The sequence below is a fragment of the Vigna unguiculata genome, chromosome 4 (assembly GCF_004118075.2).
Source record: "Vigna unguiculata cultivar IT97K-499-35 chromosome 4, ASM411807v1, whole genome shotgun sequence".
Lineage (NCBI taxonomy): Eukaryota > Viridiplantae > Streptophyta > Magnoliopsida > Fabales > Fabaceae > Vigna > Vigna unguiculata.
In genome coordinates this window covers 28,888,701-28,906,664 of record NC_040282.1, presented here as the reverse complement: position 1 = coordinate 28,906,664, position 17,964 = coordinate 28,888,701, and the positions used below count along the sequence as shown (strand labels likewise).

Sequence of the window (17,964 nt, the reverse complement as noted above, 5' to 3'; positions counted from 1 at the left end):
TGTAATATGAGACTGAAGAACAAAATATCAAGAGAGAAAAAAAATGTAAAAAATATTCTAACTCAATTTGAAAAGTATAAAAAAGAAATATGAAAATTGTTTTTAAACTACAAGTATAATGTTTTTTATACTAATACATAATTAGGCTCACTACATCTTATGAAAATATTTTGTTTTAAACTACTTTACTAAAATGCTTAGAGAAACCATTTCTTAAAGCATCAGATCCTCGTATAATAAATTATCCCAAAATATAATGTAGATGGAAGAGTGGTATCAAAATTATCTCTCATTTTTGAATTGCGTGCGAATGGGTATTGCTCTCTTTCTAGTAAGTTATTCTAAAATGTACCTTACATCTTACAAAATATTTTTACGTCATCTTATTAAAAGTAACTACTAGGGTATCAGTCTTATATCATTAACAGCAGAGACTAGAGACTTCTCAACAAGGTTATTAAATATTTAAGTTCATCACAAACTATTCACTGAACAATATAATCCATCACGAACCATTCATCAAAAACCTAATATTACGTATTATCCATAAAATTAATAATCATGTACTATATAATTGATACTAACAAATAATATAATTTATTGATTAATGTTAATCCACAATAATAACAAAATAGAGAATAATAATTTTATATAATAAAATTATATAAAATACAAATATATATATATATATATATATATATATATATATATATATATATATATATTCAATTTAAAAATAAAATATGAATTTTAAAAATAATTTGACATAAAAAAATATATTTAACTATTAAAGTATAAGAGCAATAATAAAAGAAAATTAACAAGTTAGAAACTAAAAATCAATTAAATAATTTTTAACTTGAAACGTCTAAAATGAACTATTTTAAAGCGTGTAATTAAAATTGTAAAAATCACATGATTTAAATCATGACTTGTTACAAAAGTTTTTCTCCATGATACATATGGTTTAATGAAGAGCTTTGTAATTCAAATTGTAGCTTTAATTGGATGAATCGAATCTAAATAGTAAGATTCGTCGCGTTTAATTCAAGAAGAGGAAATACAAATTACAATAGAAAAGAAGCTCATTAAAAAACGAGTTTAATAATAAAAAAAAAGGCAAACAACAAAGATAGACAACAAAAGAGAAGATAAATAATAATAACAAATTATAATATATCACTAAGTTAAACACTTTAAATTATTAAAACTATTAAATTATAAATAAACAATTAATATTAGTAAATTATAAAAGTTACCACAATATATGTCCTCAAAATTTACCTTATGAATGCTTTTTATGTTGCTAAAACTTACTTAAAAACAACTAATTATGTCTTTACTATTTTTTCTTTAAACAAGTGAAGCTAAACAAAGTTTAATAAATTATTTTCTTTCCTCTTTGGTTAGGCATCAAAGCTTATTGAGTGTAAGAATCCAAAGTTTCATTCATTTAGGGATTTAACTTATTGGTGGAGCTATATTTAACTGCTTGAAGACAAAAACCTTTAAATACAAATAAAAAATTATTGCAATATTAATTTCACGATAGAATCCGGCAACTATGCTTCCATCACTCACTTTTCACTTAAGAGTAGTACACCCTTCAATTCTTTTCATAAATCTCAATTAGTTAATCAATTAATTAACTAATCATATTATTCTCACTCTCACATGTAAACTTTAAGTTTTGTCTCTCTAATTTTAAATAGGGTAAACAAAAAATCCAATTTTTTTATCCAATCCACTTTTACTCTTGTTCAATCCATTTAAGATCAATTTTATTAAAAACTCAATCTATTTAAAATTCATTAAATTAGATTTGGATTACAATCTTATCTATATTTTATATATTTTATGAATTGGATATCTAATATCTAAATATAGATTTTCAAATATGGATAATCTAAAAATTCAATCCAGATTTTAAATATAAATTTTTAATTGGGTTAACCTGAAGGTCAAGATGGACTAGCCCAAATTTGATCGTATTTGACGGAGTCGGTCCTGTACAAAACTTTGTCGTACTTGGCCGAATTCAGTCAAGTTGGTCTCGACCGAAATTTGGCCCAGTCGACCCTAAACCAAATTTGACCGTATTTGGCTGAGTCGACCTCGACCCAAATTTGATTGCATTGGGGTGAGTCGTTCTTGGACGAAATTTGGCCGAGTCGGCCGCGACCAAGATTTGGTCGTATTCAGCCCAATCGGCTTCGCAAAAATTCGATCAAATTTAGTCCACTCGACCAGGAAGAAAATTTGGCAGAGTTGGCCCTAGCTCAAATTTGGCAAAATTCGGTCGAGTCAGCCCCTCGCGAAATTTGGCCCTTTTGGCTGAGCTGGTCACGGTTGAAATTTGACAATATTCAGCCGACTCACACTGACCGAAATTCAACCGACTCGGCCTTGGGCCAAATCTGGTCGTATTCGACTAAGTCGACCACGATTGAACTTCGGTCGTATTTAGCCATGTTGGTCTTGATCAAAATTAAGTCGAGTTGGCCCCAACCGAAATTTGGTCGAGTTGGCCTTGACTTAAATTTAGCCGTATTTGGTCGAGTTGTCCCAGACGAAATTTGGCCATATTCAGCCGAGTCGGTCCTGATCGACGAATTCGATCAAGTCAACTCCGACCAAAATTTGGGGGAGTAGCCTCTAGCCCAAATTTGCCATATTCAACCGAGTCGATTTTGGCCAAAATTTGGCCGTATTAGGCTAAGTCGGCTCCGACCGAAATTCGGCCTAATCCTTTCAAGTCGATCATGATCGAAACTTTATCGAGTTGGCCTTGACCCAAATTTGTCGTATTCGGCCATGTCGTCCCCAGCCAAAATTCAGTTGTATACGACCAAATTTTACCGAGTCGAGCTTGACAGAAATTTGGACATATTCGATCGAGTTTGTCGTAACCGAAATTCGTTTGATTTGGCCAAGTCGACCCTAGCCAAAATTTGGCCGAATTCGACCAACTCGGCCCGACCAAAATTCGGTCAAATTGGCAACAACCGAAAGTCAGCCGAGTCAGTTCCACGCTGAAATTCAGCCGAGTTGGCCCTAACCAAAATTCTGCTAAATTCGATCATGTTGACCCTAAGGATACAAGTTTTAGAAAATTCAATTTAAATTTCTTTTATAAAAAATGAACTATGGATTTTGAACTTAATCTAAATATTTGGATTTGGATTTAAAAAAAAAAATCAAACTAATTATACTAAAAATATGGATTTGAATTGAAAATTTGATCTAGTTATTTAGATCTAAAATGGATATGGATTGGATTATTAAAACTCCAATCCATGATAACCCCTACCTTTTTTTGCAATAAACGATACTTAAAGTAAAGTTTCATCATATAACATTTTATAATAAATTATATGGTTAAATATGTCTCAAAGAGAGACTAAATTGATTCAAAATTTAAAGAAAGACTAATTTTAATTTTGATTGAAAGTTAAGACACCAAAAACATATTTAATCTTAAATTATAATATAATATTTTTCTGTCATTTGCTGACTTTTTATATAATTTGGTTTAAAGATGAAATGTATTTTTTAAAAATAGTTTGAAACAAACAAACATAATTAATCCTACTTTTTTTATTCTTAACTATTTATATATTATTTCATTCGTATGTTTTGTTACAATAACAATTTTAATTTAGAGATAAAAATTTTAAATTTTTTAAAACAAATAACAATTCAATTTAATTAAATTAAATTAAAATTATCTGTCCAATTAAAAAACATATGTAACTTTAGATAAACAAATAAAAGCACCAATTTTTTGATAAAAAATGTAATATATTTTAGAAAATCTTAAAATTATAATTACAGAATAATACATTTTAATATATAAAGCATAAAATTTATTTATATAATAAAGTCGCCATTATTTTATATTTATCAAGTCTATCAAATAATTCTATTAAATATTTTTTAATACAATAAATTGTTCTATTTATCCACTACCAAATAGTTTATCTTATAGATTTGCTTAACACCCAATTAATCATATGGAAAATTTGTGGCTGTGAATGGTTGTTTTTTTTTTACTTGACATGATTTTTTCCTTTATTAACTTCAGAATATATCAACATCATTGAATTATGAAGAAGTGGAATGTGGCCACTATCTAAGTTTTTGTATTTTATCAATCACTTTAATGAAAAAGTTGATCGTCTTCTTTCACACATGCTTTTCTAAAAAGTTAGAGAAAAACAATTATAGTCACCTCTCCAAATATACCCAAAATAATTGTCACTTTTCTTTTAATTTAAAGATAAATATTGTTTTGTAATTAAAATAATACTCACACTTTCTATAAACTTTAAATAACATTTTTCCTGTTTTTAATAAATATCATGTACCCTTTTATGTTTTAACAAGGTATTATTCATATTCTTTATTTTATTTATAATTTTTAAATAAAAACTTTAATTTTTAATTTTTATTTTTATTTTTTTCAATGTAATAATTTTAGATAAAGTAAAAAGAAAATTATATATGGGCAAATGTTTATTTAAAATTATATGTGTGTATATTACGTTTATTTAACTTTGTAAAGATAGTAAAGGAAAAGAATATGATTATACTTTTTATATTATATAGTTTGATATTGTAACTATGAAATTTTAGAAGATGACATTTTAGAAGTGACACCGGTTTAAAAATAATGAGACTCAAGATTAAAAGCTTTTAGTATAAATAGTTTTATTATAAACTAGTTTCATTATTTTAAAACACATTATCACTCTAGAAACCACTTTTTAAGAGTTCTTTCACTTCTCTCCCAGGGTCCTTATCTTATGTTCGCCTGATTGAAGATTTGAGACTGTATGAGTGATCCTCGCAGTGAGCTCTTCAATTTGGATAGATAAGTTTTTCCATTCATGTAAGTTAAGTTTCAACTATTTTTTTTTTGTCTTCATTTGTTTTCTGTTGCATGTGAGGTTTTAATCTTCTATAGGATGTTGTAATTAAGAAGTGGAATAATTTGTTAAGAGACAAAAATAAAGAGGGAGGGTGAATAGGTTCTTAATAAAAATTGTGCTTTTAAAATTTTTCCCTTATTAATATAAAAGTTCAATTATAATTCTTTCCTTTATTTTAATAAACACAATAAAATAAAGAGAGTAGGGAAGAGAAAATTGGACAAGGTATTTATACTGGTTCGGATCAAAAGACTCTACATCCAGTTGTTAATCTCTCAAACAGAGATTAACTCAATCACTTAAAATAAACCAAACTTACAATCAATGATAAGAGAGATTAGGGTTTAGAAAACACCTTCTTTGAATCTCACAAAGGATGAAGACACCTCTCTTGAATCACACAAGAGATGAAGAAACACCTTCCTTGAATCACACAAGGAATTGACATCTCTTTGAATCACACAAAGGATGACCAACTTCTCCTACCAATAGCAGCAACACTCAATAACTCAAGATTCCACTTGATGAAAGTTATCACTCTACCCACACTAGGTTTTTCAAAGCCTTCCCACAAAGAGTTCTCAAGTACTCAGACTTCTCTAACTTTTGTATATTCAAATGAAAGTCTACCATTTTATTTATAGAAGCCTATTTAGAAATTAGGTTAAGAATATGAAAAGTTAAGTCACAACTGCCATAGATAATCGATTATCATAAGTGATAATCGATTATCACATAAACTTTATAAAAACATTTTTCTCGCTGTGATAATCTATTACCAGCAAAGATAATCTATTATCAGCAGACGATAATCGATTATCACAGAGGCTTTATCAAAAACCAGTTTTAACTGAGATAATTGATTATCTCTAAGAATAATCGATTATCACGGACACCACTTTTCCAACGTCGGGCGCCACCCTTTCTTTCTAGTTTGCGTCCTCTTAGTAAAATGAATATTCCTGCTTCATTAACCGTTTGATCAAGCTGAAATTTTGACAGTTCATCTTAGACACGTGATTCTTCACTTTGACTAGTGGGATCTTTACTTTGAAGTTTGTGGTTAGAGAAATGGTTTTCATCGTTTTGATGTACTTTTTGCATAATGTCATTTGTCTTGTTTTGCCTATTTTTCATGTTTAGTTGTTTTTGAATGTTTTGTGATTGATTCTAAGCATGTTTATGATGCAAACTATTATTAATTGAAAATATAATATGGTTATGTGTATGTATGATGTTTATTATTATTAATTGAAATGACGATGTGGTTGTGTACATTATATGATGGTTAAGGAATTTCAAGGATAAATTCTTCGTGGTGGTGGCTTAGGGTATGCTTTGACATAGGGTAGGCTGTAAGGAGGTTTCCTGATACTCTAATAATCATTCATGCTCAAATAGAGTAGAATGGATTATGTGGTGAGAGTGGTAAAAGGTCTTAGTCATTGGATCATTTTGATTCTATGAGCGAAGGGGACCTACCAAGTGAGTAGTAGGGTGATAACCCCTTTGTTATGGCCTCTGCAGGGCATAAATACTACTACAAGTGCATGATGTGTCTTGAATTTTGTTAGTTTTCATTAGTTAAAGTGTTTTTTTTTTTTTCATTCTAGAATAGTTTATTTGAGCATATTAGGTTAGATTCCTCACTTAAGACCATTTTCGCATTTTTCATAAAATTAGTGTTTGTAAAGTGTTTTTTTAAACATCATTTGAGTGTGGTTGCATCAATTTTTGAATCCTAGGGTCTTAGGTTAGTCAAACCTAGTGTTAAGAGCCAAATTTTGCATATTTAGCCTTTAAACCATGACATAATTGACTTTAGAGTTGAGTTTTTGAAATTCTTCCAATTTGAGTGATTTAACATTGTGGAATCATTATAAATGCCTAATGACACTTGTTGGAAGTGGTCAAACACCAAAAACCGAGGTTTAGGGTCAAATGAGCAAAATTCTTAGTTTTCACGTTTTTTGTCATTTTAGCTTAGTTGTTCAAGTAGTGTCTAGGTAGAGCTAACCTTCCACTTGAGTTTTTGATCAATTTTTAGGTTATCTATCATTGGGCAATGTTTTATTGAAGATTTGAAGGCCTAAAAGTTCACATAGCACAAGGTTGAGTTGGTGGCAAAGCATGCAATATGCGAAAGTTGCATGGTTGACCTTAAAATTGACTTTTGCCATTTGGACCCCAAATCAATAGCCAATCATTTGGAGCAATTTAGGACACTAAATATGAATTTTTTAGGCCTTGGGATTTCCAAAAATCTGAGAAGATGTTGCACTTTGAAGTTTGGGCTTATTTGGTGATAGGTGACGGAGTGTAGAGGAGGTTTTAGGGTAGATTTGGTGAGGTGGCATGGGGGATGACCCAACAGCCTCCTAGGGATTATTTTGCATATTTCTTGGACCATTGGATACCATATTTACACACCACCATACCACCTCATTGGAGAGACACGAAATTCACCCTTCCAACACCTATTTTTCACTCCATTTTTGCCTTTGGAAGCTTGGATAGCTCAAGCCTTGGTGAGAGGAAGGTTGGGGCAATTCCTTGCACTCATTTTTTTGGTATTGTAATCTAGATTTTAGCGTCAATGAATGAAAATTAAAGTATTGTTCATTTGGTCTATGGTTTTATAATGTTCATCATCATTTTCCATTAAACCACTACCTTACCGAATCTAGGTTTTGGAATCAGGCCTATGAATTGGTGTGTGCAAAAGTCCTTTATACATCATTGTTTTGGAGAAAACAAGATGAATGGGTTAGATTAAAGACCAATGGTAGTAGCCAAGCTCATTTCACTCATATTTCTCAATTTCATTACACTTTTGCTACAATTTCAAGTTTCTTCTCATTACACCACTTCACACACGTCACTTTTAAGTTCCTTTAACTATTTGCAACTTTAATTTGAGTTTCCATCATCAAATCACCAAAACCCCAATTTTGTACCATTTTCACGTTCACACACACACACACACACACCACTAGTTACTATTCCATTAAATTCTCACTTGTTTCTTAATCATTTTGAGTTTCGTAAATTCGTGCACACTCCTAGAATGATTTCTAAGCTATTTAAAACCCTACACACCTAATTCCCTCACCATTTCATCAATTTGCATTTTTCTGCATAACTTTGTATTGTCCAAGCGCCCATGTTACTATTCCATTTGAATATAGCATCGTTTACGTGTTCTATTCCAACTTGTGGTTTCATTTAGCTCCTTTTTATGTTCCTCAAACTTTTAGCATCAATAATTTTACAATTCCCTCCACAAATCATCAAGTTTGATTCGCTCTTCACTTCCCGTTTTTCGTTGCTGCATAATTTTGTGGTTTTTTTTAACATTAAACATGTTTTGAGTATTTAGGATTAGTTAATTCATCATTCTCTACCATTTAGTGCATTACATGTCATGCATGCATGCATAGTTCATAGCAATTCTTTGCATTTGATGATTTTGAGTTTTCTATTGTTTAGTGTTGATTTTTAATAAATCACCCCACCACAATTCAAGTACAAACATTGCATTTGACTTTAGTCATGTCCACGACTTGATTCCCAAGGTTCTCCCTATATTGTAATTTTAAGGGGAAATTGGATTTGACCGAGTCTTTTAGGCGACAAAAAGGCTCTATCAGTGCACACCTTGAGTGATCTCCTATGTCAAGGTCATGTATCCGGATAATTGAGTCTAGAAGAGTTTAATGGCATGTAGGATTTTGTGTAATTATTTTATATATATATATATATATATATTGTGATAATAAAATCAACATAGTGTGTTGTGAATATAAATACATGTGTACCTCCCTTCAGCTAGCTTAAACTTGCACTTTTTGGTTGTTGTGTTTTGTTTCTTCTAGGGATGTCAAAAATATCCGTACCCACGGGTATCCGCGGATAAAACCCGCAATGGGTAGGAAACAGATATTAAAAATGGATACCCGCTACCTGCGGGTACAGGTATTTTTGATACCTGCATGTTAACGGGGTGGGTACGGGTATCATAGTATCCGTACCCGTGGATATCCGTACTCGCTAAACTTTAATTCACAAAAATACCCTTATATATTATTAAAAAACATTTTGATCTAATATTTTCTAAGTTGTACATCTTATCTTCTTCTGTCTTCATTCTTACAGCTTTAAGTATTGGTACATTGTCTTCTTCCAAGTACATCCCTTGACATTCTTCTCTTTCCCTTCTTTGAAATTGGGCATATACGTCAAACCCTATATAGACAATGACGTTTATGGTATGCTTGCTGTCAAATGATGGAATAAAAATAAGAATACTTGGTGTGTGACAGTTGGGGTTTATTATTTGATTATTTTTCAGGAATCAATCGGAGAAAGTGAACTTGTTGATCAAAACACTAATTAAAGAATTTTCATTGTGTTGAACGTCATTTTATATTTATTTTTATAATTATTTGGACTTGTATGGACTTGAGTTTGTTTGAACTTTATTTAAAATTTATGACAATGATGTATTTTATTTTATTTTATTTGAATTTATGATTAAATATTTATTTTCTAAATAATTTTGTAAATACCCGGGGGTACCCGTGGATACCCGCGGATATGAAAAAAATAGACGGGCACCCGCATAACAGATACCCAACGGATATGGGTACGGGTACGGGGCGAATATTTATCCAGCAGGTAGGGTGTGGGGGAGCTACTACCCAGACCTTACCCGTCCCGTTGACATCCCTAGTCTCTTCCTTTTTGTGATGATCACCTATTCGGTGGGAGCAGATGAAGTTGCGGGTTTAAATGTACCTCTAGAGGATGATGAGCTATCAATTAGAGTAGGTAAAAGTCTCGAGGAGCTTTAGTATTTTATTAATTATAGAGCTTATTGTTTTAGTTTAAAGTGTATAAATGATATATTTTTATAGTATTATATTTTGTAAGATTGTATTAATATACTTTGTACGCTGAATTACCAGTTTTGAATATTATTATGAAACATCCTATTTTATTATTTTTAACTTGTTGAAATGGGATGTTACACTACTAAATGATTTTAAAAATATAAAAAACATATTTAATAATGCGCTTTTTTTGTATTTGATGATCAAATTATTTTGAGATATTGAAAAATAATTGTTAATATAATCATTTTTCAAATTAAATTATAAGTGTATAAGTAAATTATATATTTTTTTAAAAAGTGATAATTTTAAACATAAATTATTAAGTGAAAAGTCAAGATAAATACTAAGAATAGTAAAAATAACTATCGTTTCAACTTCAAAATCGACGAAATAGCCATTTTTTAACTTCAAAATCATTGAAATAGTATCATTAATATCAACAATTACATTTTACATCAATAAATTTTATAATACAATATTTTCAATAAAAAAATTTATTACATTTTAATATATATATATATATATATATATATATATTAAAAAAGAAAATTAGTATTATTAGAAATAACAATACATCTAAATTATGTGTTGAGAATCCAAGTGAGTCTAAGTTTCATATTGTGTAGAAATGAGAAAGTAGAGCACTATATAAGGATAAAGAGATGTAAATTCGTTGCCTAAAGGTATGAAGTTGAGAGTAAGGTTATTGTCTTATGTGGTTAAGCTCAAGTTTCATTAGTGTTGTGACTCCTAGTAAACCTTCCTCCTCTAAAGATCTAACAGTGTTATCAGAGCCAATGATTAATCTCAGTGGTAAGCTCATACGAGTATAGTATAATAGTATAGTCCCTCTATCAAAAGTACAATATAAACTTGTAAATTCATTGTCTTAGAGTGTGTTTGGATGGGGTAATTTAATGAGTCAATTCATTTTTTTAAAGAATTTAAATTTCTTTGTGGTAAAATGTGTTGTTTGGACAGAAAAATTAAAAGGTATTTGAAATGCAGGTATTTTTTTAAAGAATTTTAATTAACTAAAAGAGTAGTAATTGAAATGCCCTCAAAATAGTTAGAATTTCAAATTCTTCACCTCACACTTTGTACACTCTGCTCACGGGAATATTCTGGTGTGCCTCGTCACTGTTCCTCTCTCACTATTCTGGTGTGCCCCGTCACTGTTCCTCTCTCACTGGCTCTGCTCCGTCATTGTTCCTCGCTCAGGCTCAACCCATTCTACTCCTCTGCAGGTACACTGGATTCTTCCTCTTCCACCACATTTTTATTTCCTTCACACTATCACAACTTGTTCTTTCCCTTTTCTTCTCTATTTTTTGTTTTATTTTCATTGTTCTTCCTTTTTTGGTTGTTGCATTTGGGATTTAGGTTTCAATGTTAGTTTAAAATTTTGTGTTTATCATTTTTTTCCCATTTGCCTACTACATATTTGATGAAATGTTCAAGTCACAATGTTAGTTTTCTTTTTTCACATATCTCAGTTTAATAGGTTAGCTAATTTTTTCTAGTGTTAAACTTAAGCAAGCAACATCTGCTCTGTTATGTCTTTGTTCATTCCTTGGCCTTTAATCGTAGGAGGATTTAGGAAGCATCCCAGACAACCTCTGCTTTGTTACAAAGCAGGTTTAACCACAAACTTGATTAACACAAACTATTAAACATATAATCAGTCTACCCGCTTCTATTAAAATAAGACAGTGTTGTAGTAGAGAGTTCAATATACCAATTAAAAATTAAGTTGAATAACTCAACCTAGAATATGGTTGTTCAGTCCATCTACTGTATTTTAGTTCTCATTGGACCTAATCAATACTTTGAGGAAATGTAAAAGCGATAGGATGGAACAACCCACTTGATGGCATATTCACTCAAATTATTTGGTATGATATTTTTTATGGAGGTTTTCTCGGATTAATTAGCATAGTGAACAAGTATGAATTTAATCCTATATCTAGTGTCCTTCTCCTTTACATTATAAGGAAACAGACGCCAGATTTTGTTGTTTAATTAGATAATACTATCATGGCTCCTTTACATAATACTATATGTAATCATAAACGGATGATAATAGATAGATACAAAATTCACATAACACACACAACTTTTAGATACTATATTCAATATGGATTTTGTTGTTTAATTAGTATTTCTTAACATGTTCCCATCTACATTAATTCAACCCAGCTTCTAGATTATGATTGACTGAATTTTGCTATTGTCACGTGGTTAATCTGATGAGTCGGGTTCCACAAGTACATACTTAACTAATTGTTGTTTCCTTTTACTCTTTCAGTGCCAACATATTGTTAAGAAATGGATACTAGTATAAATGATGGTGCAATTATTTCAAGGAAACGTAAAAGAGAGGAATTTAAGAAAATCATTATGATTGCTGCTGCTTATGTTGTTTATATGTTTATGAGTATAACAGTATGGTATCACAATAATTACTTAGATAAGGAACATGCTCGTAATTGGGAATTGGAACGACGTAATTTCCTTAATCGTCTTTATAGAGGGACAGAAAAAGATTGTATTGAACAACTAAGAGTTAGTAAAAGTGCGTTTCTCAAACTTTGTAAAATTTTACAAGAGAGAGGTGGATTGGGAAGAACGAAAAATATTCCAATAACTGAGGCAGTGGCGATGTTTTTACATATCCTGGCTCACAATCTTAAGTACAGGGTGATACAATTTAGTTACTATAGATAAAAAGAAACAATAAGTAGACAATTCAATAATGTCTTAAGAGCGATAATGAAAGTGAGCAAGGATTATTTGAAGTTTCATACTTATAACCTGGTAGGTCTTGATGCAAGTAGATGGAGATGGTTTGAGGTATGTTTATTGATAATTATACTAGATTAATTAACTTTACACATTTGTATAGACATTACATATTAATAAATGTATGTTGCTTGTAGAAATGTGTTGGAGCACTTGATGGAACTCATATTCCGATAACAGTTTCTCCAGAAGATAGGCCTAAATATCGTAATAGAAAGGGTGACAGTTTGTGGTCCAGATTTAAGGTTTATTTATGTGTTACCTGGGTGGGAAGGTTCTGCAGGAGATTCTCGAGTATTACGAGATGCTTTACATCGTCAAAATAAACTTAAAATCCCAACTGGTAATATCTTTTAAAAATAATATTTAATTTAATTTTAATTGAAGCCTATGATTTTTACTTTAAACTGTTGTAGGTATGTACTTTCTTGTGGATGCGGGATATACTAATGGTCCTGGATTTTTAGCACCATATCGTGGGACTAGATATCATCTCAATGAGTGGATTGGGAACACCCCTCAAACTTACAAGGAGTTGTTTAATCTTCGTCATGCAAGTGCACGAAATGCAATAGAAAGGTCATTTGGGATATTGAAAAAACGATGGAGCATATTAAGAACTCCTTCATTTTTTGATATAAAGACATAAATAAGGATTATCAATGCTTGTTTTGTGTTACACAACTTCATCAGAAATGAGGGACTAACTGATAAAGTTTTAGAAGTTCAAGACCTAGAGCTTTTAGCTAATGTAGATGAAGAGTTAACCCTATCAAGGGAAATAATTCAAAACAATATCACAGATGAAGTTGCAACTATTCAAGTCACCGAAGAATGGACAAGATTTCGAGACACATTAGCAATGAATATGTTTGCTAGTTATCAAAGATGAAGTCACCTTTTATGTCATTAGTTGGCTTATTTCATTATGTGATTATTTATTTATCTGAGATTGAGACTAGAGTGTTTGAGAAGAATTTGTTAATTTCAGGATCTGATTCTTGCTTTGAGTTCAGGATATGATTCTTGCTTTGAGTTACATAGATGTTATGCTAATATGATCTTTTGATTTTAACAATTGTCGTGATTTATGTTGTGTGCTCAACATATCTATTTTCATTTATGTTTGACTTCTTTTTCACACACTCGGCACCTCCAATAATTTCAGGTTTTGAATCATATACAGTGTGCATTTGAAATACTAAGATATTCTTTTTATCAGTATTAAAATAGTAGATACTGTATGCCTCTGTTATTATATTTGATTCAGAAATGGCATGTACAATCTCTGTTGTGTTTGAAGGAATTGTCCTAGTTCTAGAATGGGGTTTTTAGGTTCTTAGGTGGTCATGTTCCAGCATTGTTTATCTACATAAAACCATTTACCAAGTAATTCAAGATTGGGGAAATTGAAACCAGAAAAAGCAAAAGAGAATTGAGGTACCATATATCTTAATATAAATTATTTTCATCCCTTTGAACATGCATTAGCAATACTCAGTAGTTGCTTCCATACCAAATTTTTGTTATTAGAAATACTATTCTCATGTTATCATGAATTATGCAGACAAAAGTTTCACAAATGAATAATGTCATGATATATGTTCTGCATATTATGCAGAGACATACTGCTATAGAATTGTTAAAAAATAATCTATGTGATTCCCGTAATTTAGTTAATAAATGAAAACCTAGCAACTTAGGATTACAACATAGTATGGGTGCATTTAGTTCTGACTATTGTTCTGTAGTTATGATATTTGAGATCAATATTAAAGTTAATCTATTTTTATTTAGTATCACTATTAAACACTACATTTTGTTCTCTGTAGTGTATTAGTGTCTTTCTTTTGTTATTTCTTTTGTTATTAAACCTTATCAAATATAATTACCACAACTTTTAAAAATAATTATACGCACATCTTGAGAATTTATGTATTGATTTGAATAATTTTTTCCACTCTAGTCCATAAGTAGTTTTCTTATAATTTCTTGATTATTGTAATTTTTCCTTGATTAATTTTTCCATGAAACAAAACCAAACTTATTGCATCTTATATATAGTACTAATTAACTCTAGATCTGTGATTAGTGATGAAGGTGTACCTTCATTATTTTCCACTCCATAGTTATTCCATTTTCACGTTCTGCAATGAACTAAAAAAATTAAGATGAATACTTCCAACACGAGATATGCCAGATCGAGGAATAAATTAAAAGGAATAGTTGGATCCACGGAATATAATAACATCATTATTCTGCAGCTAAATCAATGTCTTAACCAATCATTTCTTTGTTGAATTCTTTCTGCAAAATGGTTCTTATCGTTTAAACATATACTATATTTGGTGAGAATCTTTCGAACATGACCAACGAAGTGGTCTCAAACTTTGTAGAAATGAGTAATCTCTAGATTTGTGCCACATAAAGCCATTGAGAGAGTTAAAGCTAAGATATTTTTGTTTTCCACCATAACCATGATTTTACAATTTGATTGATCAATTTATGTTGTAGTGCGAATATCTTCTGAATTTACTGTTGCCACTGCTCCAATCAATGGGTTTTCTCAGCATTCTTGGTGTACGTTTGAAGCCACTGCTTTAGCCCAAAACTTGATCTGCTATTTCATGTCACCTACAGACTTATTAGAAACCTAGTTTGGCATATGCGATATTAATCTAAGTATATGTACATTTGATCATTGATAAGTAATTGTAGATTGTTGGTGTTAGATTTAGCAGGTGAAAATTATTGTCTTTATGATCATCATAGTAAATTGAGAATTTTGCTTGAATTGATAAGTTTTGTAAATTTCTTGTTTATCTTTTAGAATCACTTATGCAAGTTATTTGTTATGTGTAGGTTAAGAAAATATAAAGGGTAAAAAAAACATGACAGAAAGAAGCAATGATGAAACAAGAAGTTATTTTTCATGGAATTTGGAGATGGAACGTGTGTTAGCTGAAGTATTAAGAGATCAAAGAAACATGGGCAATAAGAGTGACGGAGCTTGGAAAAGAGTTGCATATAATGCTGCAGTTGTAGTGTTATCCAACAGCTTCAAAGTCCAAGTCACTTGGGAGAATGTTAAAAATCGAATCAAACTTTGGAGATCATGGTATGGAGTTGTAAGTGACATCCTTGGTCAGAGTGGATTTGATTGGGATGGAACCAAACATATGATTACAATTGGTGATGAAAATGTATGGAATGAATATGTCACTGTAAGTACTCTTTTACATGCAATCCTGTAGTAATTGTTTTTTTTATGTGCCATTATATCTTTGAGTAAGCAGTGATTGTATGGTCTAATTCCTTTGTATGGAATTGTAGTTGTGTTATTATTGACTTCTTCCTTTTCATTTTCAAGTCGCATAAGGAGGCTAGACATTTTCGATTCAAAGCAATTCCAAATTGGGATGATATAGTGGATTTATGTGCTAAAGATAGAGCTACTGGTCATGGAGCTGAAACTGCTATGGATGATGATGAAGTCATGAGTAAAGAGATAACTGAAGTAAATTTTGTGGGTTTGGAGGACTTGAATGCTACTATAGATTTGGAGGAACCAAACTCTAACTTAAAAAGAAAAGCACAATCTACTTCAAGTTCTACTAGTACACAATCTCAAAGGAGAAATATTAGTGAAAAAGAGCTAATGGCTGCTTCAATGAAAGATGTGGCTGAGTCTTTTAAGCGATTGACACATGTATATGGTGAAAAGGTTGATGAAAATGAAATCAAAGAAGTGCTAGATGAGGTGCGTTTAATGCCAAATCTTACTAAAGAACAATGGGCTAAAGCTGTTAAATGGTTAGCTGACATGCCAAAACAATTAGCTATTGTGAAAGCCCTTCCAATTGAGCAGAAGGAAGATTATGTTTTAATACATATTTCTACAACTTAAATCATGGTATGTAATATATATTTTCTTGTGATTGATTAATTTCATGGTATTTGGTTAAGTCTGCTGCATATTCGTATTAATTGTACAACACTATGATTGATAAATTTTGTTGCACTTGTGTAGGTCTAGCAGATGTTGAAGAGGACTGAAACAGGATGTTAAAGAGAACTAGAGAGGGTGTTGAAAGACTTACTAGTTGGATGTGGAAAAATTATAAAACAAACATATTAAATAAGAAAACACTTGTTTTAACATGTTATTTAGTTTTCCTTTTTAATGGTAAAATGCTTGACATCGTAACTTAAGATAATGAGTTTGGTTAATTGTGATATCAATTTATGGATTTATGTTATATTTGTGGGTTAATTACATCACATTGATAATATTGTGTTTTTACGTTATATATTAAGCTTGTGATTTTTATACTTAATTATTTTATTGTTTATAAATGAAGTAATTAGTAATTAATAATATATTTCTTTGATAGAGTGAATCGATATTGATATAAATTATATTATTGTTGATCCAGAATTTTTAATATTAATTAATATTAAAAAGTTGGCTAATATTTTTAAATTGAACTATTAAATATTATTTAAATATTTTAAGTTCATTACTATTTTTTAAATTTAATTTAAAAATTTTATACATTGAAATAAATTTTATTAAAATAAAATTTTATTTTATAAGAAATTCAATTGTCTTATCCAAACAAGAAATTCAAATGTATGGTATTCTAATTACCCTATCCAAACAAGTTATTTAGAAAATGATGGAAATTCAATTACAAAAATTTCAAATGCTATACATTTCAATTTCTTAGAATTGTTAAATTACCTCATCCAAACACAAGGTAATAATGTTTTTTTTTTTTGTATTTGATGATCAAATTATTTTGAGATATTGAAAAATAATTGTTAATATAATCATTTTTCAAATTAAATTATAAGTGTATAAGTAAATTATATATTTTTTAAAAAAGTGATAATTTTAAACATAAATTATTAAGTGAAAAGTCAAGATAAATACTAAGAATAGTAAAAATAACTATTGTTTCAACTTCAAAATCGACGAAATAGCCATTGTTTTAACTTCAAAATCATTGAAATAGTATCATTAATATCAACAATTACATTTTACATCAATAAATTTTATAATACAATATTTTCAATAAAAAAATTTATTACATTTTAATATATATATATATATATATATATATTAAAAAAGAAAATTAGTATTATTAGAAATAACAATACATCTAAATTATGTGTTGAGAATCCAAGTGAGTCTAAGTTTCATATTGTGTAGAAATGAGAAAGTAGAGCACTATATAAGGATAAAGAGATGTAAATTCGTTGCCTAAAGGTATGATGTTGAGAGTAAGGTTATTGTCTTATGTGGTTAAGCTCAAGTTTCATTAGTGTTGTGA

At 30.0% G+C, this 17,964-nt stretch overlaps 1 protein-coding gene and 1 pseudogene across 1 annotated transcript; both read left to right on the top strand.

The window, feature by feature from the left end:
* Positions 1-12,487: 12,487 nt before the first annotated feature.
* On the top strand, positions 12,488-13,520 carry LOC114180685 (annotated as a pseudogene).
* Positions 13,521-15,519: 1,999 nt separating this feature from the next.
* LOC114180684 lies at positions 15,520-16,535 on the top strand. Its single transcript, XM_028066986.1, has 2 exons — positions 15,520-15,852; positions 15,999-16,535. Exons 1-2 carry the CDS (start codon positions 15,520-15,522, stop codon positions 16,533-16,535), a joined length of 870 nt encoding a protein of 289 aa, XP_027922787.1.
* Positions 16,536-17,964: the final 1,429 nt, after the last annotated feature.